General features: G+C 34.7%; 2 protein-coding genes across 2 annotated transcripts in view; one reads left to right on the top strand and one right to left on the bottom strand.

Annotated features, from left to right (window-relative positions):
• LOC144436253 (dynein light chain Tctex-type 5-B-like) overlaps nt 1-6,018 on the bottom strand; it is a 36,474-nt gene extending 30,456 nt beyond the window's left edge. The window contains exon 1 of the mRNA XM_078124998.1: nt 5,815-6,018. The gene's annotated coding sequence lies outside the window, so the exon portion shown is untranslated. The remainder of the gene's footprint in view (nt 1-5,814) is intronic.
• Nucleotides 6,019-6,510: 492 nt separating this feature from the next.
• The window catches only part of LOC144436450 (guanine nucleotide exchange factor subunit RIC1-like), a 169,032-nt gene continuing 157,840 nt past the window's right edge, over nt 6,511-17,702 (top strand). The window contains exons 1-4 of the mRNA XM_078125248.1: nt 6,511-6,722; nt 10,667-10,774; nt 13,381-13,457; nt 13,872-13,967. Coding sequence (XP_077981374.1) covers nt 6,582-6,722; nt 10,667-10,774; nt 13,381-13,457; nt 13,872-13,967 — 422 coding nt within the window. The 5' untranslated portion in view covers nt 6,511-6,581. The remainder of the gene's footprint in view (nt 6,723-10,666; nt 10,775-13,380; nt 13,458-13,871; nt 13,968-17,702) is intronic.

Genomic DNA, 17,702 nt, shown 5'->3' with positions numbered 1-17,702 from the left:
GACTACCATAATTTGTAGCTGGTAGTCCCATGCCCACAGACTACCAATTCTTGTCATGGGACTACCATACTTTGTAGCTGGTAGTCCCATGCCCACAGACTACCAATTCTTGTCATGGGACTACCATACTTTGTAGCTGGTAGTCCCATGTAGGACCAATATTTCTGTTGGTCCCATTACACTAATTGATTTTATTTGGTCCGAGCATATGGAAGCAAGCTCCAAGTCATTGCATGTAAATAGCACTGTGTACCACTCAAAGCCGAGGTTCATATAAGTTACTTGATAAATTATGTTAAGGAAGAAGGTTTATTAACCGGATTTTATTATCAGCAATAAAGTTGTAAAGAATTACGGGTTGTCATTTAATGACTTTAGCAACTGGTCTAAAAGAAAACTTGTATGGTTTCCCTTGTTGCGATGGCACTTCGTACAACATGCCAATTTAATATTCATTAGAAGATTTTGTAATGAATCATGGTATCTGAAATATACAGTTTAGGAAACCAACAAATCAAATATCGCGATGTGTTCATGATATTCTATATGATTGGACACAGTCTAGTTGTTAAACCATATTTGCATATATTACCATATCATTAATGTATGTAGAATGTGTTTCGACCAATAGCAACCTGGTAATTGTGTATGGCACATAGAGTTCACGCCATTTGTAAGAAAAAACCATGAACTTTCTTATTGTTACAATGTATGTTAATTAAGACATGAAAACAAAATTTGGGGGATGTCTCGTCTACATTTATATCTAAAAACTGACCAGTTTTTTTTTTATTATATAATCATTTATGTTGGAATTTAGCATAATCATATGGAAGTATCACTACTTCCATATACATTGTACTGTGACACCTCTTACGGCTGCAATTTCAATGACTGTAACATGCAATGATGACTTCCCATGTAAAAATAATTCTTACGATCGTTGCAGACGTAGACAGACACCTAAGACTAACCCGACAGTCAATGTTTCCATAGTGTCCGACAGGCTAGGTAAAACCATGTGATGAGAATTGCTTGTCCTCGATGTTTGTTATTTGTAACTTTAACCTGCTACTGGTCAGGAGAACGGTGCGCTCTACATAGCGATCATCCATATTGTCAATTTACAATTGAAATACCGAGATAAAAATAAGAATCGTGGATAATACAAGTAAGGGGGGGGGGGGGGAGGTGTGACCAGTTCAAACATGTCTGAGTTATGGCTTTGGACATGAAAACTGCACCAACAAAATGGCTGCCAGGCAGCCAAGTCGGATTGTATCACGACGAAAATGGATATAAACATGTATGTCATAGAACACTGTGCTAATACCAACTTTGAATGAGATCTGTTCAAGCATATCTGAGTAATGGCTTTGGACATGGAAAATTCGCAAACAAAATGGCTGCCAGGCAGCCATATTGGATTTTATCACGACAAAAATGAATTTGCACATGTGTGTCATAGAACATTGTGCTAATACCAACTTTGAATGAGATCTGTTCAAACATATCTGAGTCATGGCTTTGGACATGGAAAATTCGCAAACAAAATGGCTGCTAGGCACCCATATTGGATCGTATCACGACAACAATGAATATGCACATGTATGTCATAGAACACTGTGCTAATAATACAAACTTTGAATGAGATCTGTTAAGCATGTCTGAGTAATGGCTTTGGACATGGAAAATTTGCAAACAAAATGGCTGCCAGGCTGCCATACGGATTGTATCACGACGAAAATGGATATGCACATGTATGTCATAGAACACTGTGCTAGTACTAACTTTGAATGAGATCTGTTCAAGCATGTCTGAGTTATGGCTTTGGACAGGGAAAATTCGCAAACAAAATGGCTGCTAGGCACCCATATATGATATTGGATCGTATCATGAAACAAATTGACATGCATAAATGTATGTATGCCATAGTATGTTGCTCCTGTACCAAGTTTGAAAAAAATCGGTCCAGGCATCTCCAAGAAACGGCTCCAGACAGACGGACGCACCCCAATCCTTAAGTCTCCTTCCCGGACTTCGTCCGCCGGGGACTAATTACTCCTCCTCCAGCCATCACCCAAAAGAATGCACAAATAGGCAAGATTAATACATGTAGTCTAGTTCCTATACAGTAACATTGGCATCCAAACTAGATTTCTATAGTCTAGTTCCTATACAGTAACATTGGCATCCACACTAGATTTCTATAGTCTAGTTCCTATACAGTAACATTGGCATCCACACTAGATTTCTATAATCTAGTTCCTATACAGTAACATTGGCATCCACACTAGATTTCTATAGTCTAGTTCATATACAGTAATGTTGGCATCCACACTAGATTTCTATAATCTAGTTCCTACACAGTAACATTGGCATCCACACTAGATTTCTATAATCTAGTTCCTACACAGTAACATTGGCATCCAGACCAGATTTCTATAGTCTAGTTCCTTCACAGTAACATTGGTATCCACACTAGATTTCTATAATCTAGTTCCTATACAGTAACATTGGCATCCACACTAGATTTCTATAGTCTAGTTCCTATACAGTAACATTGGCATCCACACTAGATTTCTATAGTCTAGTTCCTTCACAGTAATATTGGCATCCACACTAGATTTCTATAATCTAGTTCCTATACAGTAACATTGGTATCCACACTAGATTTCTATAATCTAGTTCCTATACAGTAACATTGGCATCCACACTAGATTTCTATAGTCTAGTTCCTTCACAGTAACATTGGCATCCAGACCAGATTTCTATAGTCTAGTTCCTTCACAGTAACATTGGCATCCACACTAGATTTCTATAATCTAGTTCCTATACAGTAACATTGGCATCCACACTAGATTTCTATAATCTAGTTCCTATACAGTAACATTGGCATCCACACTAGATTTCTATAGTCTAGTTCCTATACAGTAACATTGGCATCCACACTAGATTTCTATAGTCTAGTTCCTATACAGTAACATTGGCATCCACACTAGATTTCTATAGTCTAGTTCCTTCACAGTAACATTGGCATCCAGACCAGATTTCTATAGTCTAGTTCCTTCACAGTAACATTGGCATCCACACTAGATTTCTATAATCTAGTTCCTATACAGTAACATTGGCATCCACACTAGATTTCTATAATCTAGTTCCTATACAGTAACATTGGCATCCAAACTAGATTTCTATAATCTAGTTCCTATACAGTAACATTGGCATCCACACTAGATTTCTATAGTCTAGTTCCTACACAGTAACATTGGCATCCAAACTAGATTTCTATAATCTAGTTCCTTCACAGTAACATTGGCATCCAGACTAGATTTCTATAATCTAGTTCCTATACAGTAACATTGGCATCCACACTAGATTTCTATAGTCTAGTTCCTACATAGTAACATTGGCATCCACACTAGATTTCTATAATCTAGTTCCTATACAGTAACATTGGCATCCAGACTAGATTTCTATAATCTAGTTCATATACAGTAACATTGGCATCCACACTAGATTTCTATAATCTAGTTCCTATACAGTAACATTGGCATCCAAACTAGATTTCTATAATCTAGTTCCTATACAGTAACATTGGCATCCAGACTAGATTTCTATAATCTAGTTCCTTCACAGTAACATTGGCAAACTAGATTTCTATAATCTAGTTCCTTCACAGTAACATTGGCATCCTTCACAGTAACATTGGCATCCAGACTAGATTTCTATAATCTAGTTCCTATACAGTAACATTGGCATCCACACTAGATTTCTATAGTCTAGTTCCTACATAGTAACATTGGCATCCACACTAGATTTCTATAATCTAGTTCCTATACAGTAACATTGGCATCCAGACTAGATTTCTATAATCTAGTTCCTATACAGTAACATTGGCATCCACACTAGATTTCTATAATCTAGTTCCTATACAGTAACATTGGCATCCACACTAGATTTCTATAGTCTAGTTCCTATACAGTAACATTGGCATCCACACTAGATTTCTATAATCTAGTTCCTATACAGTAACATTGGCATCCACACTAGATTTCTATAGTCTAGTTCCTATACAGTAACATTGGCATCCACACTAGATTTCTATAATCTAGTTCCTATACAGTAACATTGGCATCCACACTAGATTTCTATAATCTAGTTCCTATACAGTAACATTGGCATCCACACTAGATTTCTATAGTCTAGTTCCTATACAGTAACATTGGCATCCACACTAGATTTCTATAATCTAGTTCCTTCACAGTAACATTGGCATCCACACTAGATTTCTACAGTCTAGTTCCTATACAGTAACATTGGCATCCACACTAGATTTCTATAATCTAGTTCCTATACAGTAACATTGGCATCCACACTAGATTTCTATAATCTAGTTCCTATACAGTAACATTGGCATCCACACTAGATTTCTATAGTCTAGTTCCTATACAGTAACATTGGCATCCACACTAGATTTCTATAATCTAGTTCCTTCACAGTAACATTGGCATCCACACTAGATTTCTATAGTCTAGTTCCTATACAGTAACATTGGCATCCACACCAGATTCCTATAATCTAGTTCCTTTATATGACATATTTAGACATGCACTCATTCCCGATAAATATTGTAACTTTCCAACTAGAGAGAAATGTTTTTTCTTACTGTCTTGTAAGAATGATACTGTTCAATTTAAACTAGCACTATTTATACATAAGTCTTTTAAATGCCGTCAAGAATTCGTAGCCACTCTGTAACTCTTTCACTCTCTGTATCTTGTTTTGTATATTTTGTTGTGCGATGGGCTAAGGCCTTAGCATATTTGCAATAAACTTATATATATAACATTGGCATCCACACTAGATTTCTATGAACTTCCATAATTTCAATTCAAATATTATTTTGTCTTAGCTTTGCTAAAAGTAAAAACACTGATAATTGAGTTGAAATATCCCACAGGTTGTACATGTCCTGTTGTGGACTGGAATATGGGATTCTGTAAACAGTAAAATGCTATATTTCTCTTTCTTACTTTTTCTCCACAACCATTTCATAGTCAGCTAATCAACTGTAACATTTACCACACACAACTTACAATGTACTCTAGATATTCTTCCATTACTATACAGAGACTTTGATTTATAGCAAGTACAAAGAAGACGAAGAAGAACAACGCTGTTCGTAACACGACTTTTGTTTCTATTGTTCGTGAAAATGCGAACCGTTTATGAATGAAAACTTTGACCTCTCCCGCCATTGATTTGGTATCATGATCGATATGACAAGGGAGGCTGCCTCCCCGTTCATTAATTAACACAACAAATACCTGAGGTCACCCTAAATTCGTTGGCATTCGTCCCGGTGCATTTGCAGTAATGCAATGTCGGTTTGTCTGAAATAAAATTCCGTTAGTTGAACGAGATTTTTCTCGACAAATTCCTCGGTTGCTATGTTACTGAACTGGATTGGCCTTGGTGTGTCCTGTAACAGTTACGAAATCGTGTGATATGACACGCCAGATTTAAATCAAAACACTTGACTCCACACAGTGTTAACATACCCGACACACTTATTACATCGATGCCCGTATCAACTTTGAAACTAGTTCGAGTGTCAAAAGGGTAACGTGACAGAAAAAAACAAGGTACATATACCCTATTGTAGTTGCAAGTATGTGTACATGCCGTAGTTACAGTTTACATTACCTAGCTGACATGAGACACTGAATGAACGCCAGCAATGCAGCTGACTGTGTCACCACCTGTGTGATTGCCCCCTAGTATGCGTGCCTAACTACCGATAAAACTTACCTGAAATACCCAAATAAACCTCTCAAACACCAACTTTTGCGACACGTGTAAACTCCCTAAACTCTCCTTTCGAAATGGTGTGCGAAATCCAGATAAATTCCGCCGTGGTGGCTTTTTCAGTGTGTAAGTATGGACACAACCGTCAGGAACGTGCGTATCCTGGAGACTGTACTGTCAACCAATTTAGTTGATTGACAGTTTAGATTCAGTAAGTGGCTCACTATTGGCTAAGAGTAATAGCGCCACGCCTCGGTAGAAAATCGTAGATATGGCGTCATAATTAAAAAAAAAAAATAAAGACAGGAATGAATGAATTTAGCGGAAATTTCTAAACTCAGAAAAAGACAACTTAAGATATATGAACGGTACCCATAGAATGAAGAAATGACACGATAAAATACGAGAATCTACGAGAATTTACGAGAACTGGTTATGCTGGCCCTCCGAAAGATGCAAATGAGCCCTATTGGATTGGCCCTATGAAAATTGATTCTTTGAACTTTCGACAGTGATGTAATTTGTCTTCTTAGTTATTTCGTAAAGATAGCAATGAAAAGAAAAGTTGACTGAAATCATTACAATACTCTTAAACTCGCAGAGGACGAAAATTGGACTATAAAGGCTGGCCAATCATAATGGACTTAATGACCAACATGTTGTCACCTGACTTGATACTCAAAATCAAGATGGCGGCGCATGAGTCGTCTTGACTTCTGTTTGTCTTTTAATAATCTGTTGGGATTTACAGATACACTGAAATAATCGTTATGTATTTCCCAGTTGGGTGGCCGAAATTATTATCTCTTCCCACAGAAGAGGGTGACGCTCTTCAGTTTGTCGTGGCTAACAGAGAAAAGTCTTTATTTGCTGTACTGACATCGCAAGCCGTCTACATTTGGTACTGTAAGGTACGTAAACGTCACTAACTCAGGAACTGAATGACCAGTTTTTATATACGTATATTATGTAGTCTTTCTCTTGACACGTTCACAGTCTTTCCATGTAATTTTGTTGTTTTTATATGATTCGGACCTGTCGCACTTACTTACTAAGTGAGGCCAGGCGGCGCATTTTAAATCATAGGTTTACGTGTCGTTTGTAAATCAGTGCGCGGCGTGGACTGACCGGTGATCTTCCATCACCCAGCTACAGTTGATTACGTTCGATCAGCTGATATTCAATGTCAATCTTTGTTTACGTGGAGTGAACGGTCTGGTCCGCCTGTTGGTTATGGTCGATTCAAAGATGGATGTATGGGTGGCTTCAATGACCCCAACGTTTGACTTTTCCCTTTGACATGACGATTATTGGGATAAATGGGTAGATTGACGGCTACAAAAATGTACTCACGCCATTGGCACAATTTTAATGGATAAATACTTGTAAGCGGTGACAGTTTCTTGCATGATAAGAATAAATACAAACCTGGTGAATATGGAAATATTGTGGCAAGCAGTAGTCATTCAGTATCGAATGATATTACTATTGTCATATTGATAGGGGTACCGGTAAGCTAACACCATGGTACTTGGTAGTAATTGGCTGCAATAATTGTAGCTTTGTTTTTATTTACAACTGTTGTTTATTCTATTTCATATTTTATGTTGTTGTGACTCAACATTTTTCGTTGTATTATTTTCTCTTACAGGGTTTGCAAACCAAATAGATTCTGTCAACGAGCACGGCCAACCTAAAATCTCTCGGCAATCAATTTTTCCATAAAAATAGTCAATTCCCTAGCTTCAAATTTCAATAATAAAATTCCTACGTAAATACTCATATCAGTTCATTTTTATGTTCAAAACGGAAACAAATACTCTAAACCACTACACGGCAGCCCTACTTGGCAGTCTATTACAATGTTGTGCTAGTGCATGGAGTATGCGCAGTATTAGTCAGTATGTCTGCAGAATTTAAAAAGTTACAATGTACATGTACAATGTAGCTGAGACGTCGAGAATATAGTATGATTTCCACTTGAAAATAACAGAGGAAGCATTAATTCGATCGAGAACAAGTGCTGTCAACACAGTTACACTTATAGTCAATGACATACGATGTGCTCAACTTTCAAAGAGGTGAGGGATATTGTCGAACAAAAAAAAAAAACGGTTTAAAATGTGTTTAAGATCCTGAACACTTTTTAGATGGGAGCTTACACACAGGAATCTGTAGTGGTTGTAGCACATTACCGAGAGCGACATAACAAAACTGCCACAGTACTGCATCTAGGTAGCAATAGTCTGGATGCCAACAAGAACCTTCACACTCTTTCAGATAATATGGCTTAGATGTTGATTATAGTATACAGTAGATGTATGAATTAGAAGGATTGTGCATAGACTCATTAGCTGTTTTTTACCTTTTCGGAAAGTTATGTTTTAGTGATGTCTATCTGTGTGTGTGTCTGTGTGCGGGTGTGTGTTTGTCTGTTTCCCTGTTTTGTCATAAATGACTGGCTCAATTGCAACAAATTTTGGTACACAGTTAGGATAATGGCTAGAACTGACTAAATTTTGGTATACAGGGTAAACGAGGTAAATCAGTTCTCTCCAGGATTGTAGCCAAACAGCATATAATTTGCATATTAGCGTATCAATAACATAATATTTGACATATACTTTGCATATCTGTAACAGTCAAGCTCTCACTTGTTTACAACACTTCCCATAATAAGTAGTATGAGTCAAGATACACTCTTTCAAGGGTCCTCAGAGCTTCCCATATGGCTAAAACTTGGGTTGTTTTGTAGTATGTACTTACATTTACAGCATAATTGTACTCCAATATCCCTGTACTGTATCTTTAATTAAATAAAGATACTGTTTCCTTTTTAGTCCCTGACAGAACTTATGGATTGGGTTCCTCCGTCTGTCCACAACCATTTCTTTGAGATGCCTGGACCGATTTTTTTCAAACTTGGTACAGGGGTAACATACAATGGCATACATATGCACGTCAATTTGTTTCATGATACAATCCAATATGGGTGCCTAGCAGTCATTTTGTTTGCGAATTTTCCCTGTCTAAAGCCATAACTCAGACATGCTTGAACAGATCTCATTCAAAGTTGGTATTAGCACAGTGTTCTATCACATACATGTGCATATCCATTTTCGTCGTGATACAATCCGATATGGCTGCCTGGCAGCGATTTTGTTGGCGCAGTTTTCATGTCCAAAGCCATAACTCAGACATGCTTGAACAGGTCCCGGTCCCCCCAGGTTCACAAGTGTTGTTGCGTGATGAGAGTAGTGATATCAAGAAAATGACAACATAAACTGCCAGTTCCTTAAAACCCAATCATAGCGAGGACTATGTCATTGTCAGTGACTTGTTACATGTAATTGTGGAATTTTATCATTATTTACTATAGTGCGCCTTATAGATTTATACATGTAGAAGGACTCTGATCTGTTACACACTGTTCTCTTAGCTGTAGTTTTCCTTACAAAATTTGCCTTTCCAACAAAATCTCAGCAGCTACATGTATATGTCATATGCAGTATGTGAAATTAAGGTACCAGATTTAAACTGAATGCCTCCCCCGTAAGAGAATCACTAATTATGAAATAACTCAGTAAACTAAAAAAAACCTATGGTAACAGGTTTTTTTTGGACAAGCGTGCTTTCTCAGGTTAATGTATGTGCCAAATTATACGGAATTTGAAGAGTGCATGATACTGCTTAATTACTGAATATCATTCATTATTCAAAATATTCATTAAAGGTAAATGTTGTAGCAACAAACTTCATAGGAAACAATGTAGGTGCATATTATTATGGTTGATATATGTACCATATTATACAAAATTTGAAGCTTGCATTTTTAAGATACAGCCTACATGTAGTTATCTAAAATCATTAATTATGCAAATATTTCATGAAAACTGTAACCTATAGATATCAACAAATTTTATAAGACATATTCGCTTTGTTATGGTTAACGTACATGTATTAAATGATATTGAAATTCAAGTATGCATTCTTATGATATATCTTAAGTTAATTACCGAAAATCATTAATTATATATCTGCAAATTATTCATTAACACTGTAAGGTACATCAACTAACTTTATAGGACATACACAATTTGTTATGGTTATACAGGGTTCGCGTTAACGCGTTATTCCGCGTCCGGGACGCAATGCATTTGAATGGGACCCGCTTCAATTTTCACCGGTGGGTCCCTGGGACCCGTCACTATCTACATTGTATGCTCAATGACGGTGACAATGTACTTTGTTCAATGAGAAAGTCCTTATAAAGACAATAAAAAGTCCAGTCAAACAAGGAAAAGAAAAAGACCGATCTCACACCAGATGTATGAAAGTGTAATTTAGGAGTAAAGAATGTGTGAACTGATCGTACATGACGTTGATGTCCAACGCGACATCAACAATGATGTCGGTATCTTTCACTCACGCCGACACTCGTACGTAGTGATAATGCATGCTGGGGTTTTCCATCGGCTGTGATGTCATCAAACATGTTGGCAAGCATCAGAACCTCGTTGCAATTTGTGTACATTTGTGAGCATTTTCACGCAATGATCTCCACTTTTATTCATCCCCAAAAGACTTTGATTCATCCGACAATAGAGTTTGTAGCTTTCAAAGGCAGACAGAACTTTAATCTGCATCACATCACTCTAAAAGATAATCTAACTTACACCATTTAACATGAAAATATATAAATGTACCTTGACTAAACTTGAAATCTGATCATGAAGTGTACAAGGATGTGATTTTGGAAATCTACATAAACGTACAACTACATATACATGTATACATTACTCAGGTATGTGTTGATTTCAATAACAGAATTAATTATTGTGTCATCTAATTTCAGCCATGTGTGCATGCAGTGAGTTACAGGCGATCTGATGATTCTGTTATAGTACTAGGTAGAAATCAGTTTGCTGAATGGAAGCCAGATTCTACTGGACTTGCAGTCACTGTGAGTACCAAAGTATTTGTTGTTATTCTATAGACTGTCGATAGTCATTTGTGCCTCTTTTGCTACATTTCATCTAAATCAAAGTCGTCGCCTCTCTTCGTACTAATGCATACTGACAGGAACTGCGATTGCCGAAGGCACAAACGACTGTTGTTCCTTGCTGCACCCTCATACGATAACAGTAAGAACATTTTTATTGTAGAATGTTTGACATTGGGGTCATCATGTTCAAAGCTTGTCAATCAAAATCAACATGGTGTCACCAAGCGAGTAAACATATCAAGATGCATTAGAGAAACTTGGATATTCACCCTTGAAAGACTTTCAGAGAAGAAAAATTATATGCATGATAACAGTCCATGAGTTGGAGCCAAAACCGTGTGCGTGCGTGCGTGTGTAACAACTTAAACAACTGCTGGACCGATTGCCATGATATTTGGTTAATGTATTACCTTGGGTGTCGAGTTGGGAAATTTTTCAAATGAAAACGATCGCATCACCGATGTGTGATTTGGGTCGAAAAATGTGATTTTTGGTCAAAAAAATTAAACTCAAAAACTAATGAGCAGATCGGTGCGAAATTTGGTGGGAACATTCTTAAGGGGGTAGAAAGTAAGATTTGTTCATGACATGATGATTCCATCAGTGATATGCAAATTAGGGCTTACTTATATCTCAAAAAGTACTTGGTCACCGAGTCTGAAACTTGGTGAGATGTTTCAGAAAGTGTTATTCTGCACATTTGCTTCAAAACATTTTGACAAAACCATGACCTCGCCCTTAGCAACAACCAAACGGTCGTGTATTTCACAAAGATAACAACAGGGATTGATAGACAATTGAATAAGCATTCAAAAAATGTATGTAAATTTGCCTAGCAACAAGACCACGCCCATAGCAACAGCCAAATAATCACACATATTGTAAAGATGACAACAGGAATAGAAAGACAAATGAATAAACATTCAAAAAATGTATGCAAATGTGCCAAGCAACAAGACCACGCCCATAGCAACAGCCAAATGATCACATATAATGTGAAGATAACGGGGATTAATAGACAATTGATTAAACATTCAAAAACTGTATGTAAATTTGCCTAGCAACAAGACCACGCCCATAGCAACAGCCAAATAATCACACATATTGTAAAGATGACAACAGGAATAGAAAGACAAATGAATAAACATTCAAAAAATGTATGCAAATGTGCCTAGCAACAAGACCACGCCCATAGCAACAGCCAAATGATCACATATAATGTGAAGATAACGGGGATTAATAGACAATTGATTAAACATTCAAAAAATGTATGTAAATTTGCCTAGCAACAAGACCACACCCATAGCAACAGCCAAATGATCACATATATTGCAAAGATAACAACAGGGATTAATAGACAATTGAATAAACATTCAAAAAATATATGTAAATGTGCCTAGCAACAAGACCACACCCATGGCAACAGCCAAATGATCACTTATATTGCAAGGATAATATCAGGAGTTCATACACAAGTGAACAAAAACATACAAAAATGTATGCAAATATATCTAACAACATGACCACGCCCATAGCAACAGCCAAATGATAGCATATATCGTAAAGATAGCAGCATGGTTGGATAGGCAACTGGATAGTCATTCAACAAATGACCACTTATTGTTAGCATGGACTACCATATGAATAAACATTTTTAAAAACTGTACAGTTGTGCTACAACGCCATTGGCGGTATTTTTCAATCACAGTTTTTGATTAGTTTTCTCAGAAAAGCTAAAGTTGTTTCAATCAAACTAAATATCCAAAGACGACTGCAGTTTCAAAACTCTAAAAAGTTGCGTATACCCACACATACGCATCGTGTTTAGACGAAATCTCGTGATACATGAGACATTTGTGACGTCACCACCCGCCATTTTGGAAATTACATGTTTTCATCGTCGTGCTATGTACGATGTCAAACTACTAACTAAAAGGGTTTTCAGAGTAAAATTGAACAGAAAACTAATGATCGGACACAACATCAACACTTTATAAAAAGGTATATGAGGCTGTTATACTTTTTTGACGACGCTGAAGAATGCTATTCGAAAGTCTGCAGCATCGTGTTTGCCCTGTAATTCACACGTACTCACTGTACATGCAGATATCAATGTATAGCGTCAGCTGTTGTCAGTTCACACTTCGTCTTTATAGTTGAGTATTTGTCATTATTGTAATTAATGGTCATCTACATTGTTCATTTCTCAAAGACATTTTAATACTTCATTATCTTTTTAATCAATATGCCCATGTGGGCAGAAAATGAAAGTACAATTATTAAAGTGAGTGTGTGTGGGGTCGATGGTAACCAATTGTGACACTTGAAGCTGGTGGTCGGCAACTTTTGAGTATTGGTCGCCAAGACTGAGTCCCGAATGGTGCCGACCGGTGCCGACCAGCGTGAGGAAATCCCTGGCTGCTACATTGGGTCCCGTCAGTCTGTGTGTGCATGAGTGTATGTGTGTATGTGTTCCCTTGCACATATGTATCTCAAAGCACTTTTATTTTATTCTCTTGGATTGATGTCACTTATTCTAAAATGAGATTGAATGTTATTTTCAGACTACTGGAGGCCATCTATTACTTTATAGAATTGAGCATGAAGGTAATGGCAGTTTATATGCACAGAAACATGGCAGGTGAGTACAGACCCCATTAAAGCCAAATGTTTCAAACATGGCAGGTGAGTACAGGCTAATCATAGAATTGGGTGTGATCTGATATTGTCACATGTAATCATAGAATTGGGTGTGATTTGATATTGTCACATGTAATCATAGAATTGGGTGTGATTTGATATTGTCACATGTAATCATAGAATTGGGTGTGATTTGATATTGTCACATGTAATCATAGAATTGGGTGTGATTTGATATTGTCACATGTTATCATAGAATTGGGTGTGATCTGATATTGTCACATGTAATCATAGAATTGGGTGTGATTTGATATTGTCACATGTAATCATAGAATTGGGTGCGATTTGATATTGTCACATGTAATCATAGAATTGGGTGTGATTTAATTTATTGACCATATGTTTTATCTTTCAGACATAGAAGAGAATCTATAGAAATTGACAACCATGTAGTTCCTGCCATGAAAGTCAGTTTAATTGGAACTCTCCAAATACCAGGTGGTGTGAAAAGGTGGTTAGCTTCAAACTAAATACTAGTAGAGGGAATAAAATATTGTAAGGTTATCCAATACTAGTAGAGGAATAAAATATTGTAAGGTTATCCAATACTAGTAGAGGAATAAAATAATGTAAGATTATCCAATACTAGTAGAGGAATAAAATATTGTAAGGTTATCCAATACTAGTAGAGGAATAAAATATTGTAAGGTTATCCAATACTAGTAGAGGGAATAAAATATTGTAAGGTTATCCAATACTAGTAGAGGAATAAAATATTCAATTTGTAAGATAATCCAATACTAGTAGAGGGAATAAAATATTGTAAGGTTATCCAGTACAAGTAGAGGAATAAAATATTGTAAGATAATCAAATAGAAGTAGAGGAATAAAATATTGTAAGGTTATCCAATACTAGTAGAGGAATAAAATATTGTAAGGTTATCCAATACTAGTAGAGGGAATAAAATATTGTAAGGTTATCCAATACTAGTAGAGGAATAAAATATTGTAAGGTTATCCAGTACAAGTAGAGGAATAAAATATTGTAAGGTTATCCAGTACAAGTAGAGGAATAAAATATTGTAAGGTTATCCAATACTAGTAGAGGAATAAAATATTGTAAGGTTATCCAATACTAGTAGAGGAATAAAATATTGTAAGGTTATCCAATACTAGTAGAGGAATAAAATATTGTAAGATAATCCAATACTAGTAGAGGAATAAAATATTGTAAGGTTATCCAATACTAGTAGAGGAATAAAATATTGTAAGGTTATCCAGTACAAGTAGAGGAATAAAATATTGTAAGGTTATCCAATACTAGTAGAGGAATAAAATATTGTAAGGTTATCCAATACTAGTAGAGGAATAAAATATTGTAAGGTTATCCAATACTAGTAGAAGAATAAAATATTGTAAGGTTATCCAATACTAGTAGAGGAATAAAATATTGTAAGGTTATCCAATACTAGTAGAGGAATAAAATATTGTAAGGTTATCCAATACTAGTAGAGGAATAAAATATTGTAAGATAATCCAATACTAGTAGAAGAATAAAATATTGTAAGATAATCCAATACTAGTAGAGGGAATAAAATATTGTAAGGTTATCCAGTACTAGTAGAGGGAATAAAATATTGTAAGATAATCCAGTACTAGTAGAGGGAATAAAATATTGTAAGATAATCCAATACTAGTAGAAGAATAAAATATTGTAAGATAATCCAATACTAGTAGAAGAATAAAATATTGTAAGATAATCCAATACTAGTAGAGGAATAAAATATTGTAAGATAATCCAATACTAGTAGAGGAATAAAATATTGTAAGATTATCCAATACTAGTAGAGGAATAAAATATTGTAAGGTTATCCAATACTAGTAGAGGAAATAAAATATTGTAAGGTTATCCAATACTAGTAGAGGAATAAAATATTGTAAGATAATCCAATACTAGTAGAGGAATAAAATATTGTAAGATAATCCAATACTAGTAGAGGGAATAAAATATTGTAAGATAATCCAATACTAGTAGAGGAATAAAATATTGTAAGGTTATCCAATACTAGTAGAGGAATAAAATATTGTAAGGTTATCCAATACTAGTAGAGGAATAAAATATTGTAAGATAATCAAATAGAAGTAGAGGAATAAAATATTGTAAGGTTATCCAATACTAGTAGAGGGAATAAAATATTGTAAGGTTATCCAATACTAGTAGAGGGAATAAAATATTGTAAGGTTATCCAATACTAGTAGAGGGAATAAAATATTGTAAGGTTATCCAGTACTAGTAGAGGAATAAAATATTGTAAGATAATCCAATACAAGTAGAGGAATAAAATATTGTAAGGTTATCCAATACTAGTAGAGGGAATAAAATATTCAATTTGTAAGATAATCCAATACTAGTAGAGGAATAAAATATTGTAAGGTTATCCAATACTAGTAGAGGAATAAAATATTGTAAGATAATCCAATACAAGTAGAGGAATAAAATATTGTAAGGTTATCCAATACTAGTAGAGGAATAAAATATTGTAAGGTTACCCAATACTAGTAGAGGAATAAAATATTGTAAGGTTATCCAATACTAGTAGAGGAATAAAATATTGTAAGGTTATCCAATACTAGTAGAGGAATAAAATATTGTAAGGTTATCCAGTACAAGTAGAGGAATAAAATATTGTAAGGTTATCCAATACTAGTAGAGGAATAAAATATTGTAAGGTTATCCAGTACTAGTAGAGGGAATAAAATATTGTAAGATAATCCAGTACTAGTAGAGGAATAAAATATTGTAAGATAATCCAATACTAGTAGAGGAAATAAAATATTGTAAGGTTATCCAATACTAGTAGAGGAATAAAATATTGTAAGATAATCCAATACTAGTAGAGGAATAAAATATTGTAAGATAATCCAATACTAGTAGAGGAATAAAATATTGTAAGGTTATCCAATACTAGTAGAGGAATAAAATATTGTAAGATAATCCAATACTAGTAGAAGAATAAAATATTGTAAGATAATCCAATACTAGTAGAGGGAATAAAATATTGTAAGATAATCCAATACTAGTAGAAGAATAAAATATTGTAAGATAATCCAATACTAGTAGAGGAATAAAATATTGTAAGATAATCCAATACTAGTAGAGGAATAAAATATTGTAAGATTATCCAATACTAGTAGAGGAATAAAATATTGTAAGGTTATCCAATACTAGTAGAGGAAATAAAATATTGTAAGGTTATCCAATACTAGTAGAGGAATAAAATATTGTAAGATAATCCAATACTAGTAGAGGAATAAAATATTGTAAGATAATCCAATACTAGTAGAGGGAATAAAATATTGTAAGATAATCCAATACTAGTAGAGGAATAAAATATTGTAAGGTTATCCAATACTAGTAGAGGAATAAAATATTGTAAGGTTATCCAATACTAGTAGAGGGAATAAAATATTGTAAGATAATCCAATACTAGTAGAGGGAATAAAATATTGTAAGGTTATCCAATACTAGTAGAGGGAATAAAATATTGTAAGATAATCCAATACTAGTAGAGGGAATAAAATATTGTAAGATAATCCAATACTAGTAGAGGAATAAAATATTGTAAGGTTATCCAATACTAGTAGAGGAATAAAATATTGTAAGGTTATCCAATACTAGTAGAGGGAATAAAATATTGTAAGATAATCCAATACTAGTAGAGGAATAAAATATTGTAAGGTTATCCAATACTAGTAGAGGGAATAAAATATTGTAAGGTTATCCAATACTAGTAGAGGAATAAAATATTGTAAGATAATCCAATACAAGTAGAGGAATAAAATATTGTAAGATAATCCAATACTAGTAGAGGAATAAAATATTGTAAGATAATCCAATACAAGTAGAGGAATAAAATATTGTAAGATAATCCAATACTAGTAGAGGGAATAAAATATTGTAAGATAATCCAATACTAGTAGAGGAATAAAATATTGTAAGATAATCCAATAGAAGTAGAGGAATAAAATATTGTAAGATAATCCAATACTAGTAGAGGGAATAAAATATTGTAAGGTTATCCAATACTAGTAGAGGAATAAAATATTGTAAGATAATCCAATACTAGTAGAGGAATAAAATATTGTAAGATAATCCAATACAAGTAGAGGAATAAAATATTGTAAGATAATCCAGTACTAGTAGAGGGAATAAAATATTGTAAGATAATCCAGTACTAGTAGAGGG

The sequence above is a fragment of the Glandiceps talaboti genome, chromosome 6 (genome assembly GCF_964340395.1).
Source record: "Glandiceps talaboti chromosome 6, keGlaTala1.1, whole genome shotgun sequence".
Classification (NCBI taxonomy): Eukaryota; Metazoa; Hemichordata; class Enteropneusta; family Spengelidae; genus Glandiceps; species Glandiceps talaboti.
The sequence above is the reverse complement of the archived record's forward strand: the minus strand, read 5'-3'. Positions and strand labels throughout refer to the sequence as shown.